This window comes from Pelodiscus sinensis, chromosome 29 (assembly GCF_052426305.1).
Source record: "Pelodiscus sinensis isolate ZL-2025 chromosome 29, ASM5242630v1, whole genome shotgun sequence".
Classification (NCBI taxonomy): Eukaryota; Metazoa; Chordata; order Testudines; family Trionychidae; genus Pelodiscus; species Pelodiscus sinensis.
Window position 1 is genome coordinate 7,054,396 of NC_143080.1, and position 26,656 is coordinate 7,081,051.

Consider the following 26,656-nt stretch of genomic DNA (forward strand, 5'->3'; position numbering starts at 1 on the left):
TCTTTTCCTGCCACCCTGCCGCCTCCCAGCAGGGGGCCTCTGAGCGCCGTGCAAATTCCCTGCCAGCTCCTTGCCAGCTGTGGCACCCATGCCCAGAGCCCAGAGCGGCGGGCGAGTCCCAGGGCTGAGCACAGCCCGGCGGGGCCATCACGCCCTTCCTCCCCCTGCCTGGCGCCTCTGACAGCAGCCCCGGGCCCGGCCTGAGCGAGCGTGAGGCCTGATGCCATGGGGCCGGGTCCCAGCGGTTCTGAGCCAGCTGGGCAGGTGCCGTCTCAGCCCCGAGGGCCAGCGTTTCACCCAGCTGCCTCCTGGGCTAACCTGTTGCACTTCCACCCCAGGTCCATCCCCATAGGCAATTGGTGCCTGTGGGGGAGGGGTGCAGGAAGGGCCACCCAGAGGATTAGGGAGGGGGCATGAGGAGGCACCCCGTCTAGCATGTAAAATTTTGCCTGGGGCACCAGGGGGCAATGCTACCGCGAGTCCCCTTTGCTCAGCCCCCAGAAGCTGTTAATTCTGGGAGCCCGGGTGCCTGGTGGGACAGTCGAAGAAGGGTTGTTAAGGTGACTTCTCCCCATGCTGCACAAGGCCAGGCAGAAGTGGGACTGACCTGGCTCATCTAATCACTGTACCCTCCTGGGAGCTATTGGGGTGGGGAAGGGCCGTGTGCACAGCACCCCGGACCCCTCTCCGCCAGGAACACATCTCGAGACGTGCTGGGCACAGGTGGGGTGGGGGAGGGTGACAAGGCAGCATCACTGTCAGGAGAGATGACCCGAGCCTGTCAGGAGGACATGAGCGGCCCGCCAGGCTCTTGAGGTGGCTGGGGATGCCCGGGGTGGAGCCAGGAAGTGGCTGTTTGTCCCGTGCTGCCTGACCACGGCAGCCTGCGGCGAGAACGCAGCCCGTCAGCTGGGGAACTTCACTTCCCAGACCCGGCTGCCTCGTCGCGCTCCTGCCTGGCTGTGCTGCGTGGGGCCGAGATCTCGTGTTTCCGGACAGCACCGCTGACCTGCGCGGCAGTGTGTGGGGAGGGCGGAGAGAGGGCAGGGAAACGGTCCCGTGGGAAACTGTTGGCGAGGGGCACTAGACGCAACAGTCTGCTGGTCCCATGACTCCTCCGCTGCTCCTTGGGCATTTTGCCCCTGGATCCCAGCAGGGAGTTTCCATGTCAGGGCTCAGCTCCCGTCCCTCTCCTGGCAGGCCCCAGCGCTGCTCAAAGGGCTGGAATGCTGCATCCCGGGGGAGTTTGTTTGCCCCCCTCCAGCCCTGGGGTAACACCACTCACTGCATCGCGCTCACTCCTTGCTGGCAGAGAGCAGAATCCGGCCCAGTCTGACCGGCCGCAGGGCCCCTCAGCAGCCGTGGGGCGGAGGGTCTGGAGAACAGCTGCTTCCTCCCAAGCCCCACTGCCATGCGGGGGCGGCTTTGCGGAATGGAAAGTTGTCATTGTTTTCCGAACTCAGCTCTCTCCAGCCTGGTGCCTCTTAGACCCAGCCAGACACCCTCCCATGCAGCGCCTTGGCCCCACATGTGCATGGACTGATAAGCAAATCCACATCCACCCCTTCCCTCTTCCCAATCCCTGTCCGCCAACCGGACGCCAGCTCACTCAGCTGGTTTGGTACGCAGCCACAGCCTTGTACAGCGTGAACCTCTCTAGTCCGGCGCTCTTTGATCCGGCAACCTCCGTGGTCTGGCATGATTTTACTGAGCCGGAGATCCACTTATCATGGGGCTGCCCAAGTTTCCTGTGGTCCCATGAAGTTTGTTTACAGCCACCAGGCCTGGCTCTCGGTGTTCGGTGCTGTTATTTAGCTCAAATTTACCCCTAAATGTCTTCGAAGAGCCCAGCAAGCAGTGGAAGTGTTGGTAAAACTGCTCAACAACATTGACCTCTCTGGTTCAACACCTGTCAGATCCCAAGAGTGCCGGATTAGAGAGGTTCAGCCTGTAGCTCCCACTTGCCTCTCATTCATTCTCTGAGGAGGGCAGGGTCACGTCCATCCAGCCAGGATGGCTCATCTACCATTAGCTAAACTTAAAATACAACAAATAGTCTGGTAGCACTTTAGGGTATGTCTACACCACAAAGTTAATTCGAACTAATGGCCGTTAGTTCGAATTAACTTTGATAGGCGCTACACTAGCGCTCCGTTAGTTTGAACTTAATTCGAACTAGCGGAGCGCTTAGTTCGAACTAGGTAAACCTCATTGTACGAGGATTAAGCCTAGTTCGAACTTACTAGTTTGAATTAAGGGGTGTGTAGCCCCTTAATTCGAACTAGTGGGAGGCTAGCCCTCCCCAGCTTTCCCTGGTGGCCACTCTGGCCAACACCAGGGAAACTCAATTGCCCCCCTCCCGGCCCCGGACCCCATAAAGGGGCACGGGCTGGCTACGATGCCCGTGCCAGGTGTAAGCCTGCCAGCACCCAGCTAGCAGACCCTGCACTTGGCACGGCTCGAACCAGCCACCCGATGCCCCCCAGCCCTCCCCCTCTTCCCGGGACCAGGCTAGCGGCTCCTGGGAGCTTGCCCAGGACTGCAAGAGGCGGGCACCCGCCTGGTTTAGTGCGGACATCGTGGACCTCGTCCATGACCTCCACACTAGGCACAGGAACGTGGCCGTCTAGGGCAGAGAGCTGTCAGCCTGGCCACCCAGGAGCAGGTGTGCATGAAAATCAAGGGGGTCCACTGAGACCCCCGACCCTGAGCCCTGAGCTTAGAATGGCCATATTGGGTCAGACCAAAGGTCCATCTAGCCCAGTAGCCTGTCTGCCAACAGCGGCCAACCCTAGGGACCCTGGAGGGGATGGACCGAAGACAGTGACCAAGCCATTTGTCTCATGCCATCCCTCTCCAGCCTTCCACAAACTTTGGGCAGGGACACCATTCCTACCCCCTGGCTAATACCACTCCATGGACCCAACCTCCATCACTTTATCTCACTTCTCTTTAAACTCTGTTCTAGTTCTAGCTTTCACAGCCTCCTGCAGCAAGGAGTTCCACAGGTTGACTCTTTGCTTTGTGAAGAACAACTTTCTGTTACTAGTTTGAAGCCTGCTACCCATTCCTTTCCTTTGGTGTCCTCTAGTCCTTCTAATATGGGAACTAATGAAGAACTTTTCTTTATTCACCCTCTCCACCCCACTCATGCTTTTATAGACCTCTATCCTATCCCCCCTCAGTCCCCTCTTTTCTAAGCTGAAAAGTCCCAGTCTCTTTAGCTTCTCTTCATATGGGACCTGTTCCAAACCTCTGATCATTGTAGTTGCCCTCCCCTCTCCCAGCCTCGCTCTTCCCCTCTCCCTTCCCCTCTCCCACCTCCTTTTCCCAGTCTCTCCGAGTTTTGTTCAATAAAGAGAGATTCTATTTTTGATCACATGTTTTCTTTATTTTGTACATCAGGAAGGGGGGCTAGGGAAGGGTAAGTGGAAGGAGGTGAGGGAGGAATGGGGTACGAGTCCCCGATGGGGAGGACTGGGCTGGCTCTGCGGGCTTCTGGGGGTGGAAGCTCTCCTGCAGCCCCCCAATTGCCCCCTCTCCCCAGATGGCAGCCTGCGGCAAGTGCAGCCGGGCTGATAGCCGAGTGCTGTGATGTGCCGAGTGTGGGCACTCAGGGCACTCCAAGCCAGGACTGCTTTGCAAGCGGGGCACCCCTGAGAACTGTCTGTCAGGGGTGGGGGTCGGATCCCTTTAAGCACAGCCCTCGGCTAGCCTGAGACAGCAGCTCCACGCTCTAAGTCCTCATCTGATGCCCTGCTGGCACTGCTTCTGGCCATCCTTAACCCCGGTTCAGGGTCCACTTAATGTGGACATGCTAGTTCGAATTAGCAAAACGCTAATTCGAACTAGTTTTTTAGTCTGGATCCGTTAGTTTGAATGAGCTTAGTTCGAATAAGCGCTGTAGTGTAGACATACCCTTAGGCTACGTCTACACTGGCCCCTTCTTCGGAAGAGGCATGCTAATTTCTAACTTTGGAATAGGGAAATCCGCGGGGGGATTTAAATATCCCCCGCGGGATTTAAATAAACATGGCCGCCGCTTTTTTTCCGGCTTGGGGAAAAGCCGGAAAAGAGCGTCCAGACTGGCGCGATCCTCCGGAATAAAGCCCTTTTCTGGAGGATCTCTTATTCCTACTTCAGGTAGGAATAAGGGATCCTCCGGAAAAGGGCTTTATTCCAGAGGATCGCGCCAGTCTGGACGCTGTTTTCCGGCTTTTCCCCAAGCCGGAAAAAAAGCAGCGGCCATGTTTATTTAAATCCCGCGGGGGATATTTAAATCCCCCCGGGATTTCCCTATTCCAAAGTTAGAAATTAGCATGCCTCTTCCGAAGAAGGGGCTAGTGTAGACGTACCCTTAGAGACTAACAAAACCTCTAGATGGTCTCATGAGCTTTCATGGGCACAGCCCACTTCTTCAGATGACTGGAGTGTTGAGTTCAATACTCTGGCCATCTGAAGAAGTGGGCTGTGCCCACGAAAGCTCATGAGACCATCTAGGGCTCTGTCTAGACTGGCAAGTTTTTCCGCAAAATCATCTGATTTTGTGGAAAAACTTGCCAGCTGTCTACACTGGCCGCTTGAATGTCCGGAAAAGCACTGACGATCTCATGTAAAATCATCAGTGCTTTTCTGGAAATACTATGCTGCTCCCATTCGGGCAAAAGGGCCAGTGTAGACAGCATAGTACTGTTTTCCGCAAAAAAGCCCCGATTGCAAAAATGGCAATTGGGGCTTTTTTGTGGAAAACCGCGTCAAGATTGGCCACGGACGCTTTTCCGCAAAAAGTGCTTTTGCAGAAAAGCATCCTGCCAATCTAAACGTGCTTTTCCAAAAATGCTTTTAACAGAAAACTTTTCCGTTAAAAGCATTTCCGGAAAATCATGCCAGTGTAGACGTAGCCTAGAGGTTTTGTTAGTCTCTAAAGTGCTACCAGACTATTTGTTGTTTTTTAAGTTTCTCCGGTTACAGATTAACTCAGCTCCCCCTCTGAAGTTTTTTTCTACCATGAGCTGTTATTTCTGCCAGCTGCACCATCAGCTGCCGGTGACTATCCCACAGTGAGCACCATGTGATCTCGGGGGGGGGGGGGGGAGAAAGGGCTGGGGGGCAGGGTGTATATAAATACACTTCCCACAGCACTAGATGGAAATTAAACAGCACCAGATGGAAATTAAACAGGAGGACCTGACCCTAGGTACTTGCTGCACAGATGGAAAATGACAGCTCCCGTATGTGTGGTCTGTATTTCCAGCCGCCACACCCAGAAGAAGACAGCTCACACACACACCGGTGTGCCCCACACAAGCTTGGGCTGGGATTTCCAGGGCTCTGTCACTTGGGTCCCATTCTCCTGGGGCTACGTCTACACTGGCCCCTCTTCCGTAAGGGGCATGTAAATTTCAAGAGTCGTCGTAGGGAAATCCGCGGGGGATTTAAATATCCCCCGCGGCATTTAAATAAAAATGTCCGCCGCTTTTTTCCGGCTTTTAAAAAAGCCGGAAAAGAGCGTCTAGACTGGCCCCGATCCTCCGGAAAAAGTGCCCTTTTCCGGAGGCTCTTATTCTTACTTTGAAGTAAGAATAAGAGCCTCCGGAAAAGGGCACTTTTTCCGGAGGATCGGGGCCAGTCTAGACGCTCTTTTCCGGCTTTTTTAAAAGCCGGAAAAAAGCGGCGGACATTTTTATTTAAATGCCGCGGGGGATATTTAAATCCCCCGCGGATTTCCCTACGACGACTCTTGAAATTTACATGCCCCTTACGGAAGAGGGGCCAGTGTAGACGTAGCCCTGCTGGTTAGGGATCTGTGTTACTATCCTGCTGCTCCTTCCTTGTGCTCTCAGGCAAGACTCCAGCCTGCTTCCAGGATCTCCAGGGGAACTGAATCTGACCCCAAATGGGAAGAAATACACTGCCACTAAGCCTGGAGTAGTCAAAGGGTGAGCCATATGCTGCCTGTAGACTTTGACCTCTGTCTAGCAAGGCAGCTGGTGTTGATTAACTTGCTAAGGATGCACCTTTAAATCACATATTTACACTGAGGGCATGTCTACACTACAGCCCTGCAGTTACACACAAAGGCTATGTCTACACTCGCGGCTTCTTGCGCAAGTACAGCCGTTCTTGCGCAAGAATCTGCAGAGCGTCCACACTTTCTGCCTGCTCTTGCGCAAAGAAATTTACAGTCCGGCGTGGTAAGAGAGGGCTCCTTGCGCAAGAGCTACGCTCTTTTTTATCAGGTGTAAGCCCTTTTGTGAAGGAGCTCTTGCGCAAGAGGGCAGTGTGGATGCTCGGCAGGGATTTCTTGCGCAAGAGAGCCCTCAGGCTAAATTGGCCTTCAGAGCTTTTTTGCGCAAGAAATCATCCACACGGCCATGGGCGCTCTTGCGCAAAAGCACAGCGCGCACATGGCAGTGTGAACGTTTTCTTGCGCAAGACTTCTTGCACAAGTACTTTGCACAAGATGTTCTTGCGCAAGAAGCCGCCAGTGTAGACATAGCCAGGGGGTGTACCGTAGATGTACCCATAGCCAGGGGGTATACCGTACAAAGACAGAAAGGCTTTTCCCATCTGTGTAGTTAAACCACCTCCCGCAGAAGAAGGATGTCCCACATGTGCAGTTTTGACGGTGATGGATGTGGAAAAATACCTCCTGCTGTGTGGGCAGTGCCATAGTTAACCCTGCTCATTGCGGGAGGGTTAACTGGCCAGCGGGAGAGGGTTAACTGGCAGCCGCTTTTGTGCAAAATCTTGCCAGTCTAAATGTAGCCCCGGATTAATAATCAGTAATCGTAGAATCCTAGGACTAGAAGGGACCTTGAGAGGTCATCAGATCTAGAACCCTGCCCTCATGGCATGACCATGCCCATCTCGATCATCCCTAACAGGTGTGTATCTAGCCTGCTCTTAAATCTCTAATGTTGGAGAATCCACAACCCCCCTAGGCAATTTATTCCAGTGTTTAACCACCCTGACAGGTAGGAAGATTTGTCCTAGCGTCCAACCTAAACCTCCCTTGCTGCAATTTAAACCCATACGTCTAGACTGGCATGCTTTTCCACAAATGCTTTTAACGGAAAAGTTTTCCGTTAAAAGCATTTTCGGAAAAGAATGTCTAGATTGGCACGGACGCTTTTCCGCAAAAGCACTTTTTGGGGAAAAGCGTCCGTGCCACTCTAGACGCGCTTTTGCACAAAAAAGCCCCGATTGCCATTTTCAGCCCCGATCGCCATTTTCACGATCGGGGCTTTTTTGCACAAAACCAATCTGAGCTGTCTACACTGGCCCTTTTGCACAAAAGCTTTGCGCAAAAGGACTTTTGCCCGAACAGGAGCAGCATAGCATTTCCGCAAGAAGCTCTGATTTCAGACAGTAGGAAGTGTTCTTGCATGAATTCAAGCGGCCAGTGTAGACAGCTGCCAGTCTAGACACAGCCATTGTGTCTTGTCCTAGCCTCAGAGGTTAAGGAGAACAATTTTTCTCCTGCCTCCTTTTAGGTACTTAAAAGCGGCTATCATGTCCCCTCGCAGTCTTCTCTTTTCCAGACTAAATACACCCAGTTCTTTCAGTCTTCCCCCATAGCTCATGTTTTTTAGACCATTAATCATTTTTGTTGCTCTTCTCCAGACCTTCTCCAATTTGTCCACATCTTTCCAGAAATGTGGTGCCCAGAACTGGACACAATACTCCCACTTGAGGCCTACTCAGCACATAGCAGAGCAGAAGAATGACTTCTTGTATCTTGCTCACAACAGTCCTGTTAATGCATCCCAGAATCATGTTTGCTTTTTTTTTTAACAACAGTATCCCACTGCTGACTCACATGTAGCATGTGGTGTGATCCACTGTGACCCCCAGATCCCTTTCTGCAGTAATCCTAACTTGGACAAGGCTGAAGTTAGTTTCTGAGAGTCAAGACTGGTTCTGGGGATGGTATGGGAGGGATCCCTGGGCTCAGTTGGGTGGGGGCTGGAAGGAAGCGAGGGATCGACCCCCTGGCTCAGTTGGGGGGGGCTGGGAGGAAGCGAGGGATCGGCCCCCTGGCTCAGTTGGGGGGGCTGGGAGGAAGCGAGGGATCGACCCCCTGGCTCAGTTGGGGGAGGCTGGGAGGAAGCGAGGGATCGACCCCCTGGCTCAGTTGGGGGGGCCGCAGGAAGGAAACCCGAGCTGGCTGGCAGAGAACGAGGATTCGATCCCAGAGTTCGGTTCCACGCCGCCCAGCTGGTTACTTTGTTGCCATCGGGCACATTGATACATCGGGGGGGCGTGGCCGAGCTCTGATTGGCTCCCCGTAGGGTCGCTCTCCCAGCTGACTGGGCCCCGATTGGCGGAAGCGGCAGCGCCTGGGCTGGCTCCGCCCCCCGGGCCGGGAGCCTGGATCCTGGATCCAGCCATGGCGCTCGCCGCGCTCCTGGTGCTGCTGCTGGCGGCCGCCCCGGCCCGGGCTCGGGCCCCCGAGGCGCCGCCGCTGCCCCAGCCCCAGGCGACCGACGCGCGGCAGGAGGCGGCGGTGCGGGAGCTGCTGCAGCGGCTGCTGGGGCCCCAGGCGGCCGCCAACTTCTCCGTCTCGGTGAACCGCTCGCTGGCGGCCGGCGGGCTGGACTCCTACCGGCTCAGCTCCCCGCCCGGGGCGGCGGAGCGGGTGCGGGTGGTGGGGACCAGCGGGGTGGCCGCCGCCGCCGGCATCTACCGCTACCTGCGGGAGCTCTGCGGCTGCCACGTGTCCTGGTCCGGGGCGCAGCTGCGGCTGCCGGACCCGCTGCCCGCGGTGCCCGGGGAGATCAGCGCCACCAGCCCCAACAGGTAACCCGCCCGGGCCGCTGCTCCTGCCCCTTGACTCGCCCCCGCCCCCCAGGAGGGGCTAGGTCCTGACCCCAAGAGCTGGTGTCTTAACATGGACTCGGTGCCAGGCAGCGTTGGGTGGCCCTGCCCCACCCCGCACCCTGGCTGTAGCCTACGGGGCCAGGCTGGCTCAGGTCAGACCCTTCCCTGGGTGGGGAGATCGCTGCTTCCCCGAGGGGCAGGGTTTAGTGCCCTGATCCGTGGGGGAAGCTGGGGTCTGGTGCAGCTGCCCGGCCCCTGCCCTCCTGCAGGCAGAACCGGACCAGGAAGTGGCTGAGGCATGGGCGCTGGAATCCTGCTTCATGGAGTCCCATCCTTCCCCCTGGGAGCCCAATTCCCAGCGCCTGGTTTGTGCGCAGGGTGGGGGCGGCTGGCAGAAGGCAGAGGGGTGCTGCTGGCCTTACCTGCACAGGGCCTGGGCAGCATAGTGCCAGGCTCGTGTGTGCTTTCCAGTGCCAACTCTGCCTCCAGCGTGGGGGGAGGGGCAGAGATGGGGGGAGCGTTCCGCCTAGCATGGAAACAGCCTCAGCCAGCACCTCAGAAGCAGGTGCAGCAATGTGCGTGGAGTGGGGGGGGGGGGGGCTTTTGCTCTGTGCCTCTTGTTCATGCTGCTCAGTCCCTAGCTCAGGACCCAGGGGTGCCCTTCTTTGGGACCTTGTCACCCCCGGAGTCCTTTGCTTCCCACATCCTGGGGCTGAGAACCCTTCTCCAGCCCTTCCCACCCTTGAATTCCCTGGCAGGATTGCATGCAAGGGGCTCCCTTCCATGGTGTGGGGCCCCCCACTGGGACTGGTGCAGCTGGAGAGGCCAGGGACCCGTTTGGTTCATTTACCTCCCGGGCTTGGGAATGTTTCTGCAGCTGGGGGCCTTGCTCATCCCCCACGCTCCTGTCCTGGAATGGAAACGCCCTGGGCCACCTTTGTGTCTGGTGCAAGGGAGCAGCGTGAATGGAGCTTAGACCAGGGCTGTCCTTGGACTTTGTCCCTGAACCGTTGGTGGGAGAACTGGCTGTAGCATCTGTTCTGCTGACTGGGTGGCTTCACTTGGGTGGGGCAGGGCTGGAGGATTCTGCTGCAGAAAGGCCACTTCCCTGTTTTGCAGGGAGCCTCAGTTGGCTGCCTGCAGCTGTCCCCGGTCAGGGGGAGCATTTTGCTGTCCAGGAGTGGCCCTGCCCGTGAATGGATCCTCACTGTGCTAGTGCACCTGGCCACCTTTGGGGAGCTCCCCTTGGCGGGCGCGTTGACAACTGTCCGGGCAGTTGGGGGATTAGTTTTGTCCCGCGAAAGCGCTGGAGCAGATGCGCTGAGTGTGCAGGTCGTTGGAAACCAGCTGCCCTGGCACCTGACCTGCGATCTGGGGGGGCTAGTCAGGAGGGGTTGGATTAGCGTTCCTCCAGCCCGCAGGCAAAGCCCCGCAGCGTTCCACTCACGGGAAAGGCGTGGCCTGGTTCGTTGCCGCGACACGTGAAATCTTACGGCTCACCCTGGTGACTGGCAGGGAGCTGCCTCCAGGCTGCAAGACACGCCCGAGGCTCAAGGGGAACGGTCGGTAGAAAACCCTAAGGAGGCTGCTGTCGAGCGCTGCGGGGGACCTTGTCCTCGCTGCCCTGTTGGCTGCTTCCACTTCATTAGTCTTGGACAATGACCGTGTCACATGGAGGAAGGGCCCTTTGGTGTGTTGTGAGCCGCTGGGTCTGTGTCCCTGCTAGGCTTTGCCTGAGCTGGAGGTGTGGGAGATGCAAAGCATCGGGGATGCTGGAGCTGGCACAAAAACCTGAATTTGTTGCAAAAAAAGAAAATAAAAAAAAAAGAAACCAAGATCCTGGGTTTAGCATTTGGGGGGTAGCGTGTGCCCCTGTGGGACGAGGCTGTCGGGGTTGGTTCTCCAGCATCCATGGGTCAGTGTTGGCTGGGAGCAGACCCCCGGATGCATGTTCAGCTCCATTGCCTGGGGCTGCCTGCGTTCCGGCTGTAGTGGGGCCCCGGCGTGATCTCCGACGCATCTCATCTCTCCGTTCCCAGGTTCCGCTACTACCAGAATGTCTGCACCCAGAGCTACTCCTTCGTGTGGTGGGACTGGCCTCGCTGGGAGAGAGAGATCGACTGGATGGCGCTGCATGGCATCAACCTGGCCCTGGCATTCACTGGGCAGGAGGCAGTTTGGCAGCGGGTGGAGTGTTTGCTTTGAGTCTCTAGTGAAGTCGTGTTGCATGCTGGGGATTTTCGGGAGTTTGGGGAGACAGCAAGGTGCTCTGGGGGAAGGGCTGCTGTCCGGGGGGTCCCCTTGATCCCAGGCTAGCACTGGCAGGCTGTGGGGCGGCAGCCAGCTGACAGCACAGCCGCCCCTGTCCAGCTGTGAAGGCCGAGATTGGCTGGAGTGGTAGGTTCCCAGCATTGGGTGCATCCAGGCCGAACGGGCCTTGCAAGGCCGTCTCTCCCTCTGGGCAGCATCTGGGCCTGGCAGGGATTGGGCTGAGACCAGCTGTCGGGTGTGAGCAGCTCCCTGTGTTCTCCCCCTCCTTCACTCCAGGTGTATCTGTCCTTGGGCCTGAACCAGTCAGAAATAGACGAGTACGTCACCGGCCCCGCCTTCCTCGCCTGGAACCGCATGGGAAATCTTCACACCTGGGACGGGCCGTTGCCTCTCTCCTGGAACCTAAAGCAGCTGTACTTGCAGGTACCTGCACTTGGCGCGCTGCTGGGGCCGTGTCTGTGCGCGCCCAGCCTGCATGTCCTGGAGATGCCCCTGCTGGCAGCTCTCCATGCCAACGCCACTCTGCCTCAGCTGGCAGGTGCTTCCCAAGAAGCACATAGAGTCCTAGAACACTAGAACCGGAAGGGACCTCGAGAGGTCAAGTCCAGTGCCCTGGCCTCCCGGCAGGGCCAAACGCCATCTCGACCAGTGGTTCTTAACCTGGGGTGAACGCCCCCCCGGGGGTGCGAGATGCCTTTTCTGCGGGTGCGAGACATGCCAGATTTTTATGCTCTATCTTAGGTTTAAAGAACTGACCTACTTCAACGATTTTTAATAAGGGGTGTGAGAGCATATTTTGAGAACCAAAGGGGGTGCAGGCTGCAGTAAGGTTAAGAACCACTGGTCTAGACCATCCGTGACAGGTGTTTGTCTAACCTGCTCTTGAATATCTCCAGAGATGGAGATTCCAAAACCTCCCTAGGCAATTGATTCCCGGGTTTAACCAGCCTGACAGGTAGGAAGTTTTTTTTCTAATGTCCAACCTAAACCTTCCTTGCTGCAGTTTAAGCCCATTGCTGTTTGTCCTATCCTCAGTGGCCAAGGAGAACAATTTTCTCCCCTCCTCCCTGTGACACCCTTTTAGATACCTGAAAACCGTAATCTTGTCCCCTCTGTCTTCTCTTTCCCAAAGTAAACAGCCCAGTTCTTTCAGGCTTCCCTCATAGGTCATGTTCTCTAGACCTTTCATCATTTTTGTTGCTCTTCTCTGGACCCTCTCTGATTTCTCCACATCTTTCTTGAAATGTGGTGCCCAGAACTGGATACAATACTCCAACGGAGGCCTAATCAGTGCAGCGTCGAAGAGAAGAATGACTTCTCCTGTCTCGCTCACGACAGTCCTGTGAATCGCAGCCCAGAAGCACGTTTGCTCTTTTGCAGCCGTGTCACCCTGCTGACTCATATGTAGCTTGTGGTCCGTTATGACCCTTCGATCCCTTTCTGCCGTGCTCCTTCCTAGACAGCCACTTCCCGTTCTGTGTATGTGAAACTGATTGTTCCTTCCTAAGAGGAGCACTTCGCATTTGTCCTTATTAAACTTCACCCTACGTACGTCAGACCCTTTCTCCAGCTTGTCCGGATCATTCTGGATTTTGACCCTGTCCTCGAAAACACTTGCAGCCCCTCCCAGCTTGGGGGGAATAAGCTCCCGGGGGAAGGGTCCTAGAAATCATGCCTGAGGAGCTGGTCTGAGCTGACCTGACCTGGGTATTGACTAGTTCCTCCAGGCTGAAAGCCCCTGTCCTTTCCCCTCTGCCCAGGACCCATGAGCTCGGAGCTTTGATCAGGGTTGCGACCAGGGGCTGGAGACTCAAGTACCAACGTGGTCCCGTGGCAAGTGGCCGTCTCTGAGACGGGAGATACAGCCCCTCTCTGTATGGGTCCCAGAGCAACGTTCGGTGTCTCCCCGCCCGGTCGCTCCCCTTGATCCGGCTTGTCCTCCTTTCTCCCAGTACAAGATCCTGGAGAGGATGCGATCGTTGGGGATGATCCCGGTGCTGCCGGCCTTCGCGGGGCACATCCCCAAAGGCCTCTTGAGGTAGATGCAGAGACGGGAGCGCTTCCGGGTTGGGGCTAATCTCTCTCCTGGATGTGCCTCCCTCCCCACTGGGACTCAGCTCCCTGGGACTGCCAGAGGCGTGCACCTAGCTGTGGTGCTCGGCCTCACCGGGGAGCCCTCCCCTTGCACTGACTCCCGGCTCCTGGCCTGTGTCCTTAGGGTTTTCCCCCGAATAAACGCCACCCAGCTCAGGAGCTGGAGCAGCTTTAACTGCACCTACTCGTGCGCCTACCTGCTGGACCCCGGGGACCCCATGTTCCAAGTGATCGGGGCCGTCTTCCTGAAGGAGCTGATCCGAGAGTTCGGCACGGATCACGTCTACGGCGCGGATACCTTCAACGAGATGAGCCCCCGGTCCTCCGACCCGGCCTACCTCTCCGGGATCAGCGCTGCCGTCTTCAAATCCATGACGGGAGGTAGGACCCCAGTGGGGGTGGGGAACCAACGGCCCGGGAGCCAGATCCGGCCCTTGGGGCTCCCCCAGCATCAGGGAGCCGGTGCTCCAGCCCTGAGGCATCCCCAGCCCACTCCTGCCTCCGACCTCCAGCGCTGCTCCTGCACCCTATTGCCTGCCCAGACCCGCCCGCTTCCCAGCAGCCCCCTCCCACACACTGACCCCCTCATTTTGGCCCCACTTCAGAGCCTAGGGGGACCCACAAAATCTACAAGCCCGGGTCCCCCCAGGCTCCGGTGTGCGAGGGGAATGTGGGGAGTGTGTCTGCTGCTCAGTCGGGAGACCCGTCAGTGAGGTGGGCTTTTTGGGGGAGGGGGGATTTTGCTTCTCACTTTTGTGCTGCCTCCAACTGATTTTCCTGTGGGTCATTGGCCCCTCACCCAGAAAAGGGTCCCCATTGTTCTAAAGGGCTCTGCCTGGGGGGGCCTTTGCTGTGCACTCAGGCCAGGGCCGGGGCAGCATGGGGCATCTCGGGGGGGTAGCGAGACCCTTTCACGGCCGGGCTTTGGGTCAAGCTTGGTCTGGGTTCCAGGCCGGGAGATTCCTGCCCTCGAGGCTGCGGCTCTGTCCCGGCTGCGCTGGCTCGGGGCCGGGCTGGCTGGGTGGGTGCCCAGCGAGAGATGCTCCGAGCCAAATGCCGCCCCCGTGCCGGGCACTTGCCGGGGTGCGGCGGCCGTCGCGGGAGCGCAGCCTGTCCTGCCGTCACTCACTGTGCTGCCTGTCTGTCCCCAGCCGACCCCGACGCCCTGTGGCTGATGCAGGGCTGGCTCTTCGCGAGCCAGCCTGACTTCTGGCAGCCGGCCCAGGTGCGGGCCCTGCTGCGGGGCGTGCCCCTCGGCCGGATGCTTGTGCTGGATCTCTTTGCGGAGACCCAGCCCGTGTACCAGCGGACGGAGTCCTTCTTCGGGCAGCCCTTCATCTGGTGCATGCTGCACAACTTTGGCGGCAACCACGGCCTCTTCGGCACGGTGGAGAGCGTCAACCAGGGCCCCTTCGACGCCCGGCGCTTCCCCAACTCCACCATGGTGGGCACCGGCCTGACCCCGGAGGGCATTGAGCAGAACGACATGGTCTACGAGCTGATGAGCGAGCTGGGCTGGCGCCAGGCGCCGGTGGACCTCCGGCAGTGGGTGACCGACTACGCCACGCGGCGCTACGGCGCCAGGAACGCAGGGGCCGCCCAGGCCTGGCAGCTGCTTCTCCGCAGCGCCTACAACTGCTCGGGACTGTGCGTCGACCACAACCACAGCCCGCTGGTGCGCCGGCCATCCCTGCACATGGCCCCGCAGCTGTGGTACAACCAGAGCGACGTCTACGAGGCCTGGCGCCTGCTGCTGGGCGCGGCTGGCGAGCTGGGCGCCAGCCCCACCTACCGCTACGACCTGGTGGACGTCACCCGGCAGGCGGCGCAGCAGCTGGTGAGCGACTACTACCTGGAGATCCAGCGGGCCTTTCAGAAGGGCGCGCTGCCGGAGCTGCTGACCGCCGGCGGGGTGCTGATCTACGACCTGCTGCCGGAGCTGGACAGCCTGCTGGCCAGCGACGGCCACTTCCTGCTGGGCCGCTGGCTGGAGCAGGCGCGCGCCGCGGCCGCCAGCGCCAAGGAGGCCGAGCTGTACGACCGCGATGCCCGCAACCAGGTGACGCTGTGGGGACCCAACGGCAACATCTTGGACTACGCCAACAAGCAGCTGGGGGGGCTGGTGCTGGACTATTATAGGGTGCGCTGGAGCCTCTTTGTCTCAGCGCTAGTGGAGAGCCTGACCTCCGGCATCCCCTTCCACCAGGAGAAGTTCAACCAGGCCGTCTTCCAGGTGGAACGGGGCTTCATCTACAACGGCAAGCGCTATCCCACCCAGCCGGCCGGCGACACGCTGGAGATCGTCAGGCGGATTTTCCTCAAATATTATCCCCAGGCCATGCGGCGCGGCCAGGCGGGGGCTGCATGAGGGGGGAGAGTCGTGGGGGGAATGGCGGCTCTGCGGCTGTCCTGGTCTCTTCCGCGCTGGAGAGCCTGGTGCCCCCTTGTTCCTTTCCTCCCCCAGGACCCTGCCGGGGTCTACACCAAAGCTGGGGGCTCAAAATGGCCGCCTGGGCGGGAGCCGGGCCAGACTGGAGCCTTTCCCCGCTGGAGTGCGGCGAGCTCCCGGAACAAACTCGAGGCTGGAGGGACCGATCCTGGGGCTGAGCTGCTGTGACCTGCCCAATGGATCCATCGGCCCAGCGTTGGCAGAGGCAGCTGGTCTGCAGGGCTGAGGGGGGCCGTGGGGAAAGCTGGGGGGACTCCGGCCTGTTGTGAGGCCAGGCGGGATGGGGGAGAGCGCCGCTTCCTTTGGGGCAGGGGATTGGCGGCAGGGGTGGGGACAGGCCCTGGGTGCTGGGTGACATGGGAATGCCAACGCCTGGGCGGAACCTGAAGAGAAGCTGTTTCCTCACCACTGGTGTCGGCAGGGGCCCGGAGAGGAGGGAATCGCTTCTGGACAGGCTGCGGGGCAGGAAATGCAGCGGGAGCCTTGCAAGCCCAGGGGATGAGCCTCTCTGCTGGGTGGGGGGGCGGTTAACACGCTGCTGTGCGGGCGTTTAAAGAACAAAAGTCAGGCAGGCTGGAAAGCACCAGTCCTGCTTTCATGCCCCAAAGTGCATGCAGCAGCTGGCTTCCTGGGTGTGTGGTCTCCCCCCCCCCCCCCCCACCTGCCCAGGGCTGGCAGGAGACACTGCATCGCTCACCCCTGTCCCTGGCTCAAGGGGCTGCCTCAGTTTCTCCTGTTCCCTCTCTGCCCCCCCCAGAAACTCTCTCCTAGACCCCAGGTGTCAGCGCAGTTCCCAGGGCGACCCGCAGTCTTCTCCCCACGCTCCTTCTCTGCTGGTCTCAAATGGGAGCAGATCGGCCCCCCCTTAGGAGGTTGTTCCTAGTGACGGGGGGCCGGCTCCCCGCTCTCAACCACCTCGGTGCCTTTGTACTAAAGCAAAATCAGCCAGGGGTATATTTTTTTACAAGGACAGTCTATTTTTTACACCCTGGTCCTCCCCCTCCCCACCTGGCGCTCTGTTCTGGGCCTTGCCCCCTTCCCAATCCTGCTTGCGATGCCCCCCTGTGTCCCAGTTCTTCCTCCGCACTGCTGCCGGCCACTGCAGCTCTGGGGCGCGAGGGGTGCAGCCAGCGCCGAGGGTCTGGGCTGCAGTGGGCCTGTCTCTTTTTTTTTAACCAAATGATTTTTATATGCTGGTGTGCATTTGCTTGGGATGGGTAGCGCTTTTCTGAAGCTTTGCCAGCTGCCCCGTGCCTGGCAATGCAAGGCCTGGAAGCCGTTCATTCTGCTCTGCCGAAGCACGTGGGTGGTGTGGCTCTTGGCACCGGGCATGCCCGGGCAGGGAGGGCGGCAGCTGTGAATCCGAGAACAGCCAGGGGCTGGAGTTCACAGCTGCAGGCAGCCACAACATGCCTGCATCCTGGGTGGGCTGGCTGGAGCCAGCCAGCTGTCCTGCCGCCTCTGGATTCATGCCTGCCCTTTGTGCCCTGGGGGGCTCCATGCGGGTGGAGTTTGGCCAAGGAGTGATGGGTTGAAATCTCAGCAGTCCCCTTGGGTTGTCCCCCTGGTGTCCATGCCATCGACATGTGCCTTCCTGCTCTCTAGGGGCCCCCACCACCCTGTGCTGCTGAGCCAGATCCTTTGGCAAGGCAAGGCCCAGAGTTGGGGTAACTACCCCCCTGCAGAGCGCTGAGAGGGCTCTGCTCTGGGAACCAGCCCCCAAAAGGAACCCAAACAAATCCATTTTATCCCGTGTAATGCGCAGAGAAAGCTCATACGTCTGCCTGCTTTATCCATGAAAGAGAGATGTACAATGGTTGCTCCCCCAGGTAACAATTATTTACATCGGGCTTCAGAATAAACAAAGTGTTTTTTATTAAGTACATACCGGCTGTCAGTGGTCGTAAAAGAAAACAGATCAAAGTCAGTTACTAAATGAAAGTGACTATCCAAGGCCTAGCTAGTTCTAATGCACTGAGAAACTTGTTACGTGCAAACGCTTACCCTAAAGCAGTGTTCTAAACAAGCTAAGTACTTTCCTAGCTTGGGCCGGATCCTTTCCCCGTTCAGTCTTAAATGTTTGTAGTTGGCATCTTCAGTGGTAAGGGGGGGGGGAATCTTCTCGGTTATGTCTATACCGCCCCTGTTTTTTGCAAAAATATGCAAATGAGGGAAGTGTGGAATACTGCTGCACCTTATTTGCATAATTAATGAGGCTCCATTTTTGCACAGAAAAACCCTCTTGTGCAAGAGCCGTTCTTCCACATTTTTTCAGGCAGAATGGCTCTTGCACAAGGGTTTTGTGCAAAAATGGAGCCTCATTAATTATGCAAATGAGGGGCAGCAGTACAGTGAGCCCTCGCTACTTCGCGGTTCGACCATCGCGGATTCACGACTTCGCGGACTTTTTTCATTACGTATGTTCTGTACATTAAAGGGTGGTTTGTTAACAGTACTACGTAAAGGGAGGGTTTTAAAAGTCTGAATATACATGTTAAATAAATACGTAAATATGGTGTCCCTACTTCGCGGATTTTCAGCTATCGCGGTCGGGTTTGGAACCTATCTACCGCGATAAACGAGGGTTCACTGTATTCCACACTTTGCCTCATTTGCATATGTTTTTGCTCAAGAGGATATAGTGTATAGTGGTCCCCAATCTTTTTGGGTGGTGGGCGCCGCGCGGGGCTGCTGGGCCACCCGGGGGCGGGGTTTGGGCCACCTGGGGGCAGGGCCACCCGGAGGAGGGACTACGCATAGGCCGCGCACCCGGGGGTGGGACCAGGGCCGGCTCTAGGTGTTTTGCTGCCCCAAGCAAAACATTTTTTTGGCCGCTCCCCCAGGACAGGCACTGAGGAGGAAAGTGCCCCTTTCTCTTTGACTCCCACCACACTCTCCGGCCAAACCCAGCCTACGTCCTGTCTCCCCTCCATACACATCCCTGTCCACACACATTCCGACTCTCCCCCCCCCCCCCCCATGCACGCACGGAACCCAATTTCCACCTTCTCTCCCCTCCCAGGCAAACCCCACCTCTCAGTGACTGGACCCAATCCACCCTCTTCTCTCCCCCACCTGATCCACCCTGCACCCTCTTCCCTCCCAGCCAAACCAGATCCCGACCAGACCCAGTTTGCTCCCCCTCTCCCACCTCCCCACAATGACCGAATTGCGTCTCCTTTCCCTCTCCCCACCAAATCCTTGTGTCCCCTCCCCCCAGCACGTGCGGAAATGTCGGAGCACTCTGGGGGAGAGGTGACAAGTGTCACGGGTCCCCCTACTTCCCTTTCTCTGCGGCTGTACACACCTTTCCCCCATGTGAAGCGGGGCCGCAGGCGCCCCTCCCCTGCAAGAGGAGAGAGAGGAGCCGCCAGGCCAGGGCTCGCCTGCAGCCGCTGCAAAGGATTCTGCGGCCAGCAGCTCCCGGGGGTGCTGCGGAAGTGCGGAGGGGCCGGCGTGGTAGTGCAGCTGGCTGGCAGCCCTGTACAAACACCTGGGAGCAGGAGCGAGGCAGAGCGCTGGGTGGGGTGCTGCCTGCGCCGGGGTCCAAACTCCTCATGGAGCAGGTGGGGGGTCTCCTGAGCTCTCCTGGAGCTGATTAGACAAGAGGCCGGAGGGAAGGGGATAGATGGGGGGAGGGAGCTGAAATCAACAACACGCGGTGCAGCAGCAGTGCGAGTGGGGCAGCGCTAGGCGGGCGCCATGGCGCCTGCGGGCACCGTGTTGGGGACCACTGGTGTGTAGACACAGCCCTGGTGTCTGCTAATTCCCCTTTCTACTTGTCCCTCTGCACTTAACAGTATATCCCTTTGTACATTGTAACAAAAATAGATACATTGCAGGGGCTTGTTTTGCAAAAGCAGCTCTGAGTTATGCATATTCATAAGCCAATTTTCATAAAGCATGGGGGGAGCCCTGGAATGCGAGGTGTCTTAAATGAGCGCTGCAGCTGCCTGGCTTTGCCTGCCCCTCGCTCCTATGAGGTCCCAGAGCACTGGAGGAAGGATCGCTATTTGCCATCTTTAAGAAGACTCCGGGGTCTCAAACTCACGGCCCACAGGCCATCTGCAGCCCGAGCAGTTCCACAGTCCAGCCTGCACATGGCTGCTGGCACGTGAGTCCCTGCAGCCCTAGGGGGTGTCTGTATCTTTTCCCCCACTTCCAGCCCCTGCTTTGCCCTCTTCCCCCCATCACACCCCTCCCTCAAGCCCCCTCCCCAAAGGGATGCAGCCTCAGGGATTACTGGGGGACCTGGGACGGGGGGTCTGGCCTGGGCACTCACCATGGCAGCAGGAAGCCAAGCGCCCCAGTGCAGGCGGGCTTGGGAGATGGTAGAGGAGCAGAAGTTGCTGTGTGACTCCGTTAACCTGCAGCTCCTGTTGCCACGGTGAGTGCGTTTGGGGGCAACCCCAGCCTGCCCAGGGCCCCACGGTTCACCTGAGTATGGGGGACCAGCCCGTTCATGGGGTGGCCACTGCAGGGCCCCACAAAGCATTGGGTGCAGGGCAGTCTCACTGAACCATCCTATGGATGGGACGGCTCTGCACACGCCCGCAGATGTGCCGGTAGCATGGCACAGCTAGCAGCTGGAAGCCGCTCTGGCCTGCTGGTGGTGTCATCGGGGGTCCCTGGCAGTTTTTTTTTTAATTGCCCCAGGGGTGCGAGGCAGGGTCAGAGGCTGCACGGGGGAAGGGGGCATGTGTGGGTTGGTAGGTGGGGCCAGGGGATGCACGGTGGGGGTGTGCATGGGCCGACAGGTGGGGCCAGAAGTTGCATGGAGGAGGGATGTGTGGGGCTGGGGGAGACACCCCCCTTGCCCAAAGTCCTGCCAGCAGAGGGGTGCCAGCTGACCCTCTAGAAGGACTTGAGAACTGTCGCTGGCCCTAAGGCAAACTGAGTTTGAGGCCCCAGCAAGAGGCCCTTCAGCCTAGCCTGGATCTCTGGGGCGGGACTGGAACGCGTTCCCAAGCTGCGTGGGGAAGCACCAGGAGGCTAACAAGGAGCAGCCAGCCTGCATGTGCCAGACCTGCCGGACTTCCCTCTGGGCCAGGGTTCCTGGCGGGGGGGGAGGAGGCAGGAATTGCGCGCTCTCCATTTCAGCTGGGCTTCGGACGCTGCGGGCAGGCTGCTCTCAGCAGCAGGGGGCTAGAGGAAATGACCGGGCAGGGGAGGGTAATTTCCCAGCCTGTCTTAGCTGGCGCGTGGGCCTGTCACACTTGAAGACACCATGTGGGGCAGGCGGCACTTTGGGAGCCAGGTGCCGGGTTCGAAAGGGCCCGCGGAGAAGCGGGTGGAAGTCAACACGGTGACATTCCAGGGAGACAAGTGCCAGCTGCTTCACTGAGGAAGGAACCATCAAAGGCACCAGGGCAACCTGGCAGCTGCCTGGCTGAGCCTGCGTCCCGCTGTGCCGCACAGGAGCCGGGGGGGGGGGAGGGGTGAGCAGGTGGCCGGTTGAACCTGAGGATCCCCAGCTATCGCAGGTCTCTGTGGCCACTGCGGTCTGGGGGAGGCTCAGGTCCCTTCCTCGGGGAAGGTTCAGGCCATGTCTGAGGGCCTCTCCATCCCTAATTCCTCAGCATCCACTTCACTGCCCACCGCAGCTGCCTGAAAATCCTTCCCTGGGCTTCTCAGCTTCGCAAAGAGGAGCCTCAGGGGGGATAAGACAGAGATCTGTAAAATCACGAGTGGCGTGAAGACAGTGAATAAGGAAAAGTTATTGACTTGTTCCCCTCACGTAAGAACCAGGAGTCACCCAATGGAATGAATAGGCAGCAGGTTTAAAACAAACAAAATGAATTATCACTTCACGCAACACACCGTCAACCTGTGGAACTCCTTGCCAGAGGGTGTTGTGAAGACCAGGACTTTAACAGGGTTCAAAAAAGAATGAGATACATTCATGGAGGTTAGGTCCATCAATAGCTAATGGGCGGGGAGGGTGTCCCTGGCCTCTGTTTGTCAGAGGCTGGAAATAGGCGACAGGAGGGATCATTTGATCATTCCCTGTTCGGTTCACTCCCTCTGGGGCAGCTGGCATTGGCCACTGTCGGCAGCCAGGAGACGGGGCGAGATGGACTTTGGTCTGACCCAGTGTAGCCGTTCCTATGATCCCTGAGGCTGTGACAGCCCTAATCCTGTGTCCTGGGCTAGGATGAGGCTGTTCCTCACCTGCAAACAGGCTGGCCCTGCCTGCTGCCCCATACCCCTCCCGACTCCACGCCTGGCTTGTGCCAAAATCTTATCTCCAGTGGCCTGAGAGTGAAGGCAGGAGAGACACTCAGCTGGGGGTGGAGGCGGGATGGGGAACAGCCCAGCCTTGAGCTGGGAAAGTAGACAAAATAGCAGAGCGCAGCCCCCAGCCCCCCAGCTGCCTGCGGGAACCAGGAGCTGCCGTGGCATTGTATGCTGCCTCTCCCAGCCAGCGCCAGCCATGGAGAAAACCGTGGTGCTCATTACAGGCTGCTCCTCGGGGATCGGGCTGGGGCTGGCCGTGCGCCTGGCCTCGGATGCCTCCCGCCGGTTTAAAGGTACGTCCTGACCCTGCGATGGCCTATTCCAGGGCCTGTCCCCCAGCGAGGGGCTGGCAAGTCAGCTGGGAGGGAGCTGGGCTCTGCAGCGCCAGGTGGTGGGAGAAGTGGCTGTGGGTTGGAGATGGGGATGCTATGGGGCAGGGGCTGCCCTTAAAGGACAGCGTAATGGTCTACGGGCCCCCTAAGCGAGAGGGCAGGAGACGGATCCTGGCTACTCCCTTCCAAGCCAGCTCAGCAGAACGGATTCCCTGGGGGGAGATGTGGGGTGAAGAACAAATGGTCCTGGGCAAGTAGGGGCCTCGGGGAGAAGAAGACTTGGACTCTTGAGCATCTGGTCCCAGCACACGCCCAGTGGGGGAGATGCCTGGCTGGGTTCGTGTTCCCCACAGATCCCCCCTTCTGCTGCACCCCGGAGCGGAGGGGAGCCGAGTCGCTGGCTCTGCCCCCTAGGGAGGCAGTCCCTTGGGGACGGGCACAGTCTTCCGCCTGTGGGGACCATGGGCCCCGGGAATCCCATTTAGGGGGACCTGCACACTGGGGCAATCCGCAGCGATGCCTTGGAGATGCTGAGCCACCCGGGGGGGTGTCTTTGTGCTCCGCAGCGTGGGGGGCACCCCTGGAGGCAGGGAAGATCCCCCCCTGCCTGCCCAGGGCTCGCCCGCTGCCCTCCCCCAGGCCGTGTTCTCCTTCTCTCCTAGTCTACGCCACCATGCGCAACCTGGCCAAGAAGGAGCGGCTGCTGGAGAGCGTGCGGGGCTGCCACGCCGGCACCCTGCAGATCCTGCAGCTGGATGTCACGGACCCGCTGTCGCTCGCCCAGGCCACGCAGCAGGTGCAGGAGCAGCGTGTCGACGTGCTGGGTGAGCCCCCCTGCCCAGGCCTCCCCCGACAGACAGCGCATCTGGGAAGGGGATACCCTCCAGTCCTGCTGCTCCCTCTGGCACCTGGACCCCGATTGGCTGAGAGTCGCGCTTGTCCCTGCAAAAGAGACGGGCGTGACCAGCCCTGGTGTTGGGGCGGCTGCTGAGAGAGGCAAGTCCTGGGGGCTCAGACCCCCAACGGCCAGGGCCCCTCCACTAAGCCAATGCCAGGATGGGGGGGACTGACCTGTGATTGCTGAGTACGTGGGGCTGGCGCTGTGGGGTGTGTGGGCCCCAGGAGGCTCCCTTCCCTGCTCCCTGCTAACGGCTCCTTGCGGTGCCCCCCCCCACAGTGTGCAATGCAGGGGTGGGGCTGATGGGCCCCCTGGAGACCTGCTCCCCCCAGGCCATGAAGAGCGTCTTCGAGGTGAACGTGTTCGGGACCATCGGCACCATCCAGGCCTTCCTGCCCGGCATGAAGCGCCGCAAGGCCGGCAAGATCATCGTCTCCAGCAGCGTGGGGGGGCTGCAAGGTCTGGGCCCCCGGCCGCAGGCGGGACGGGGGGAGATACCTCCCAGGCTGGGCTCGGCCGGCAGCCCTGTCCCTGTGGAACCCTCTGCCTGGCCGCTTGCCCCTTGCACTTGGTCCTGCCCAGAGTCGGCTGCAGCCGGTGGGGTCCCCGCCCTTCATGGGGAGGCTGCAGCCGTGCACGGCCTCCCCGGCCGCCGAGGACCCTCGGGAAACCGGGCCCCTCGCAGTGAGCGACTGCAATTGGGGCCTGAGTTGGTGCTGCAGTTGGGTGGGATTGGAGAGCACACCTCCCCCCCTCCCCCCCCCCCCCACACACACGCCTGGCATCGGTGATGCTGCCCTGGCCAGCCGGCTCCCATGTGGCCTTGACAATCCTTCCTCCTGGGGGCGCCAGGTGGGGCCCGCCCTAAGGTCTGGGCTCTGGGGGGGTGGGAGGGGAGGAGCTGACGGCATTGGAATCCCTGCCGCTTCTCACCCATCCCCCCCGCTGTGCCCCAGGGGTCCCCTTCAACGCCGTGTACTGCGCCAGCAAGTTTGCAGTGGAAGGGCTGTGCGAGAGCCTGGCTGTGGTCCTGCAGCAGTTCAATGTGCAGTGAGTACCGGCCAGCCCAGCGCTTTACACCCATCCCTGCCACTGGCCACCTCTGGGGTGGAGCGAGGCGGCTGTGGCCAGGCGGTTCAGGACAGGCAGGGAAGAGCAGTTCTGCAGCCGACTAGCAGGGCCGGGGGAGGTCAAGGCAAGAGGATGGAGGCACCCAAATTGCTGGGTTCCATTCCTGGAGCATCATGCCAGGAGGGACCCTCTGCTCCGGCCTCCTGCATGGCACAGGCCAGAGAATCCCTCCTGGTTCCTGCCAGTACTTGGCTCTGACTCAAACCCAGTCCAGGAAGGTGCCAGTTTGGGCCTGCAAAGCCCAGGAAAGGGAGCCCGCGCCCCTGCCCCCGCCCCGGGACATGGTCCGGCAGCCACCCTGTTCCAAACCGCTGCCTTATTTCTAACTGGCATTTGGCTTCAGCTTCCAGTCTTGATTCCAGTTCTGCCCATCTCAGCCAGCTAGCAAGCCCGTTAGGAGAGGGTGTTTCCCCCCCGGCCTGCCAGTTTGTGCTACACTCAGCCCGGGCTCCGTCCCTCGCTCTGTGCGGCATCATCCCCAGCCCTGCGATCGCTTGTGTGGCTCTTCCCTTCGCCCTCCCCAGCGTCCCCACACCCTGTTGATGCTACTCGCCCCGGACTGGCATGCAGCATCCCAGAGCGCTCCCGCCGTGGCTGGCCACGGAGGGGAAAGCCACATCCCTCCCCGGCAGGGTTCCCTATAAGCTGAGCGCTTGGGCGGCCACCCAGGAAAGATTCCAATGCCGCCCAGCTGATTAGCAGAACGCCCATAGCCGGCAGCATGTGCTTCTAGGAGTGGTGCACATTTGCACATGCCTCGGTGCACAGAACAAAATTTATTCTGCCTATGGATGAAAAAAAAATTCCCCGGAAGACGCGGTAGAGCTTGGAGGTGTCTGTCTGCCAGTGTATCCAAGATGTCATTGCCCTCAGCCCCAGCATGGACCCCTGGCTGGCTGTGCTCACCTCTGTGCTTGCCCCCATCACCCCCCTAGCTCCAGGAGGTGATGGGCTCAGAGGTGTCATATTGCAGGACTGGTGCGAGAAGCCCAGGCCGCAGGGGTGAAAGCTCAGGCCTCGGGGCGGGGCGAACTGGCTCGGACTGCACGAGTCTCTGTCCCCTGCCAGCTCCCCAGCTCCTGCTCTCTCCTCCGGCAGCGTCACGCTGATCGAGTGCGGCCCGGTCAATACCAGCTTCCTGGCCAACCTGCAGAGCGCGGACACCGAGGGCAGCGCGCTGCCGGGCCTGGACCCCCAGACCCAGGCCCTGTACAGCCAGTACCTGCAGCACTGCCAGAGCCTCTTCCGCGACGTGGCCCAGGACACCGACGACGTCCTGCAGGTGCCATGGGGAGCAGGGCGAGGCCCGGGGCTGAGACAAGCCCAGAACTGGAGAGGGGTCCCTGCAGAGCCCTGGGGAGAGGCGCCAGGAGTCGGCAGGGATTGGTCCAGCCACCCCCTGACCTCCCCCCTGGGGCAAGGGGCACTGGCTGGTACCTTCCTTTCTCCCTGTCCCCCCTTTCCAAGAGAGCTTGGGAGAGGGAAGCCCGGCTCCAGCCCTCTCTACCCACAGGGGCCTGAGGTGGGGGCTGTTCCCTGTGCCGAGCAGGGGTCCGTACAGCCCCAGGCAGGTCTACGTCCCTGTAACCTCACCCGCTGGATGGGCCCACTGACCCTGGGGGGATCCCCAGCCTTGCCTTATAGCCAACTTGGAGGCATGGGCGTGGGGTGAGGGTAGGGCTGGGGGAGACGACCCCCCAGTCCTGCCTCTAACCCCGCCCCTTCTGCTCAGGCCCCGCCCCCCAACACCACAGAGAATAAGGAGGGCGCGCCAGCCCCGGAGCACAGTGTGCGTTCGGGAGGAGGGGGGGGCATGCCTGACGGTTTATCCCCCCGCCGATGACACCTGCTTGGAGGGGTCCCTGACGCGCACCCTCTCTGCCTTTCCCAGGTGTTCCTGGAGGCCATCTGCGCCCCCTGCCCCCCTCTGCGCTGCTTCACCACCCAGTTCTTCATGCCGCTCTCCCGGCTCAAGCTGAGCTGCCCCGACGGCTCCGAGTACGTCCGCGCCATGCACAAGTTCGTGTTCTCTGCGGGCGAGGCCCAGGCCGGGCCAGAGCGAGACGCGGGCTCCGAGTGACGCAGCCCCCGCTCCGCATGGCCCTGAGTTTGTACGGCTGGGCTGGGCTCCCCCACAGGGGACCCCACCGTGGAGCTCCAATAAACATGTCTTCTCCCTGCCGGACTCCCGGCTCTCTCCAGCCCAGCCCTGAGCCTGCAGGCCTGGGGGCCGCTGCAAGGGGGGGGCCTGGCTGTGTGGAGCATGGCCAGGCTGGGGCGGTGAGCCTTGCTCAGGTTGAGCCTGTCCAGGGGCTGCAGGAGGCTGGGACCCCGCTAGCTGCCACAGTTGCTGCCGTGAAGTGAAGGGCAGAGCGTCGCCCCCACCAGGCCAGGGCCCTGCCCTCTGCCTGCTGGAGCTGG

General features: G+C 59.8%; 2 protein-coding genes across 2 annotated transcripts; both read left to right on the forward strand.

Moving 5' to 3' along the window:
- The first annotated feature begins 8,364 nt into the window (after nt 1-8,364).
- On the forward strand, nt 8,365-17,522 carry NAGLU (N-acetyl-alpha-glucosaminidase). The gene is made up of 6 exons (XM_075911186.2): nt 8,365-8,802; nt 10,863-11,010; nt 11,371-11,517; nt 13,047-13,132; nt 13,313-13,569; nt 14,340-17,522. Exons 1-6 carry the CDS (start codon nt 8,393-8,395, stop codon nt 15,554-15,556), a joined length of 2,265 nt encoding a protein of 754 aa, XP_075767301.2. The 5' UTR covers nt 8,365-8,392; the 3' UTR covers nt 15,557-17,522.
- Nucleotides 17,523-21,690: 4,168 nt separating this feature from the next.
- HSD17B1 (hydroxysteroid 17-beta dehydrogenase 1) lies at nt 21,691-26,415 on the forward strand. The gene is made up of 6 exons (XM_075911466.2): nt 21,691-22,167; nt 22,869-23,030; nt 23,384-23,563; nt 24,061-24,154; nt 25,334-25,517; nt 26,127-26,415. The coding sequence occupies exons 1-6, from the start codon at nt 21,939-21,941 to the stop codon at nt 26,313-26,315; spliced, it is 1,038 nt and encodes a 345-aa protein (XP_075767581.1). The 5' UTR covers nt 21,691-21,938; the 3' UTR covers nt 26,316-26,415.
- Nucleotides 26,416-26,656: the final 241 nt, after the last annotated feature.